The sequence below is a fragment of the Fukomys damarensis genome, unplaced genomic scaffold (genome assembly GCF_012274545.1).
Source record: "Fukomys damarensis isolate Sample0158 unplaced genomic scaffold, DMR_v1.0_HiC HiC_scaffold_23, whole genome shotgun sequence".
NCBI lineage: Eukaryota > Metazoa > Chordata > Mammalia > Rodentia > Bathyergidae > Fukomys > Fukomys damarensis.
The window spans coordinates 61,636,898-61,640,948 of NW_022900935.1; the positions used below are offsets into that span (position 1 = coordinate 61,636,898).

At 58.4% G+C, this 4,051-nt stretch overlaps 1 protein-coding gene across 1 annotated transcript; it reads right to left on the reverse strand.

Moving 5' to 3' along the window:
* Positions 1-1,894: 1,894 nt before the first annotated feature.
* Socs3 (suppressor of cytokine signaling 3) lies at positions 1,895-4,045 on the reverse strand. The gene has a single exon (XM_010618505.1). It carries the CDS (start codon positions 3,990-3,992, stop codon positions 3,309-3,311), a length of 684 nt encoding a protein of 227 aa, XP_010616807.1. The 5' UTR covers positions 3,993-4,045; the 3' UTR covers positions 1,895-3,308.
* Between the last annotated feature and the right edge of the window lie 6 nt (positions 4,046-4,051).

Here is a 4,051-nt window from a genome sequence, read left to right on the forward strand (position 1 = left end):
GGCTCCTCCTAACGCATCTTGGAGCCAGGAGCACCCAACTTCTGGCAGTCAGGACAGAGGGCTCCCACTAAGTCCTTTGGAGGAGGGGGTGCCGTGTCTTCCCCTGAAAGGACCAAGATGCGCCGGAGGAGTGTACTGAGGATAGGATGAAGAAGGAGAGGAAGATGCTGGTGGTCTGCAGAACCATGGAAGGAAGAGATGGTTGACAGGTGTGACCACTAGCTCGCCTGGTGAGCGTGAGCAATTTGCTTCCATTCTCCTGGCCTGTCTCCTTTTCTGTCAGTCCCAAAGGTTGGACCAGATGTAGAGACAGATGGAAGGCTGGGGTGGGTCCTGACCCTGCACCTCCCCCAAGCCAGCATTCAGCACTATGAATACTGGATACCCTGGCCAAATGACCACACCCCAGCCAAGGACAGGGACATGGAGCCCCCCCAAAGCTGTTGTTGTGCAGAAGTGGGGCTCTCTGCAGCAGGAGGCCAGTGGTGGCCAACTGAGACTGCAGGGTAAGGAAGAGCCACCAGAGGTGTCCAGCTACAGGCCTGGGTCCCCTCACCTGCTCTGGAGACACAGCCCCGTCTGGGTCTGCAGTCCCAGTTCCAGAGTTGAAGTTCCCGCTGCTCCGTCCACTCAGTGGTCTCCTGCCTGGCCTGGCCCCTTCTCACTACTTTAGGTCATTTTCCCCAAAGTCCAGGAAATGGGAAAGAAAAATGACTTTACTCTCTCAGTTGCCTTTCGGACACTGATTCCTGGAGCAGATTATTGCTTGCTGGTGGCCAGGAAGAGGCTCTGGCTTTGGTTGCAGGCATCTGAGACTTCGATGAGGAGGAGGAGGCCCCTGACTGGGGAGATGGCCACATCCCAAAGGCAGATATGTCTGGGAAGTTGAAGAAAGCGTAGCATGAAAGGATCACAGGTGTTTGTTGTTTGGCTTTTTAAGCAGGGATTCACTTCTGTGGGCATTTACTTAGTGCATGGAGAGGCAGAGAGCTTGTGGGCTTTGGAAACTCAAAGCTCCTGAATTCCAACCTCCTGGTGCTCTCACATTGGGGGGGGGTTGTGTCCTTGGGCAGGTTGTTCAACCTCCCTGACCCGAGGTGCTGCCGCCACTTGGTTGACAAATATTTACTGAGCACCTATCCAGGCACCAGAAGTGACCTGTCCAAGCCCCTGCTGGAACAAAGCTGTGTTTGAGAGAACTCCTTGCTTTTGGGGGAGTTGTCTTGGGAGTCATCCTGGGTAGCCTCTAAGTGTGTGGGGTGTGGGAGATGGGCAGATAGATGGGTGCTATTTCTGGGATGAGCTCGGCGTAGTTCTCGGCTCAGGGTCCCTAGGAATGTGGGAGGGAAGCTTGAAATATGGGGGGCGGGGCCAGGAAGCTCTGTAACACCAGTGCCAGTGAGTGGCTCCATCTGCACTGTTTTCGGGATATCACTCCTCCCGCCTCCCCGAACCCACAGTGCTGAGGTCACCAGTCACCTGTCAGGGCCTCTATCTGTGCTTTCTTGAACACCCCTGCCAAGGAGTCCTTGTGCCTCTAATAGCTGAGTCTCTAACAGCTTTGACCACAGCTCGACTTACTCCCTGCAAGCCCTTTGAAGCTCTTCCAACTTGCTTTGCATATTCTGGTCAGATCTGAATCAGACTGGCAGGAATTACCCCTCCTGCCAACAGTCTAGGTGGCTGCCTTAGCTTGTCAGGGACACTCTTGGGCAGGCGCAGTGACACAAGGCTGAGAGGCCGTGCGGGAGTCAGGCACAGCCAGCCGGCTCCCCGGCCCCCTCCCTCTCCTCCAACGCTGAAGTGTGGGTGAGGGTGAAAGAGAAATCGAGGCAGAGAAGGGGCACGGGGGGGGGAGGCTCAAGTCATATTTTTCATTAAAAAATAGTGCTCTTTATTATAAATTACTGAAATGTTTCTTTTCTGAGTATAAATATAAATATGTGCAAAGTTTGACTTGGATTGGGATTTGGTTGAGTTCTTCAAGCATTTCCTAACAGCCGCGAAGGCCTGGGGGCAAGGGGCAAGGACTGGAGGTGGAATCTTTATAAAAGACAGAGTGATTGAGGCAGATTGTAAACATTATTAAAAAACAAACAAAAAACAGGAAAAGAAAAACCACCCCAACACACAGCTGCCCCACCTTGCCTGATACCTGACACAGAAAACTACGCATGTGTGTTTAGTTTTCCCCCCCAAAAAGAACAGTTCCAGGTAATCCCACTGCTGCTACATTCCTATACATTGTCACTGATCAGTGGCAGAGACAGAGCAGCTGGAGCGGCAGGCGCCTGGTGACTTCCTGCCCCCCACCCCCAGGGCAGGGGGAGGGCTGTGCAGGGCCTGGGGGCTGTGGGACCTGGTGGCTCTGCTCTGACCGCGAGGCACCTGGTATTGGCCAATACCAACAGACTAACATTCTCCCCGAGCCGGGTCTCTGCCTCCCATCCACCCCTGTCCTCTGGCCAGTGGCTGGCTCGGGGCCCTCCAGAGAATCCCTAGGCCTCTCTGCCTGGAGGGGCAGACTGGGGCTCCTCGTGTGCCAGTCCCTATCCATGGGACAGGGAGCATTTAAGGCAAATCTCCAGCCGGACATCGTCAGTAGGCACAAAGTCGAATCCATCTTCTGGGATCAAAGAAGGCTCATCTCCTCCACCTGTGAGGCCAGGTGCTGGGAAATACAGCTGGGGGGGCAGGACCAGACCAGGAGGCTCACTGACCAGCCCATCCGCCCCCTCCAAATGCAACTTCCTCCTTCAGGCGGGGGAGGGGCTGGGGCACCGGACGCTTCCCTTCAGGTCGCCCCCTGCCCTTCTCCCACACCCAGACCCTCTTCACCTGGGCTGGGCGCCTGGGGCCCCTCAAGCACCCTCTTTTTCCATCCTCTATCCCAGCCCCTAGCCCTGCTCAGGTTTAAACCAAATCAAAAGCACAAGTTCCGTTGGAAAGTTTGAAGATTCCGGCAGTTCTCTTAGTTGGACACTTCCCAGCTGGGGACCCGAGAGGGAGCGGAGGAAGGGAAGAGGAGAATCCACTTGTCGCTGCTATTGTCCCGCCAGGCCGGCCGGCGCCCAGGAGAAGCTACGGTGGGGGAGGGGAGCCCAGGTGGCATCGCCCCTTCCCTTAAGACACATTCCCGGTCCCGCCTGCCTCTCTGGCAGGGGGAGCCCAGGCAGGGGCCTATCCGCCCCCCTCCCCCAAGCTCGCCCAGAGCTCCTGGACTCTCGGCTGGATTTTTGTGCTTGTGCCATGTGCCACGGAAGTAGGGGGACCCGAGCCCCGCTCCCCACACCTCCGCCCTCTGCTTTTTAAAGCGGCGCATCGTACTGGTCCAGGAACTCCCGGATGGGACCCGGCAGCTGGGTGACTTTCTCGTAAGAGTCCAGGCGCTCATTGACGGTCTTCCGACAGAGATGCTGAAGGGTGGCCACGTTGGAGGAGAGGGGCCGGCTCAACACCAGGGGGATCTTCTCGCCCCCCGAGTAGATGTAATAGGCTCTCCTAGGGGGGCTCCCCGGGGGCGGCTGGGCGGGCGGCTGCTGCTCGGGCGCCTCGGAGGGTGAGGGGGGTTCGGTGGGCGGCGAGAAGGAGGGGGCGCCGGGGGGCGGCATGTAGTGGTGCACCAGCTTGAGCACGCAGTCGAAGCGGGGCACGGGCTGCGTGCTCCGCGGGTCGCTCTGCAGGGAGAAGCTGCCCCCCTCGCACTGGATGCGCAGGTTCTTTGTCCCGGACTGGGTCTTGACGCTCAGCGTGAAAAAGTGGCGCTGGTCCGAGCTGTCGCGGATGAGGAAGGTGCCGGCCGGCTCGGCGCTGAGCAGCAGGTTTGCCTCGCCGCCGGTCACGGCGCTCCAGTAGAAACCGCTCTCCTGCAGCTTGCGCACTGCGTTCACCACCAGCTGGTACTCGCTCTTGGAGCTGAAGGTCTTGAGGCGCAGGCTGGTGTCCAGGGGGCGGCTCATCCCGGCGGCGGGAAACTTGCTGTGGGTGACCATGGCGCACGGAGCCAGCGTGGGTCTGCGCGGCGGCGGCTGCAGCTGCTTCGCGGCCTCCG

Excerpts from the sequence above, each read along its gene's own strand:
- Socs3 (XM_010618505.1), bottom strand. The coding sequence starts at position 3,992 with ATGGTCACCCACAGCAAGTTTCCCGCCGCCGGGATGAGCCGCCCCCTG.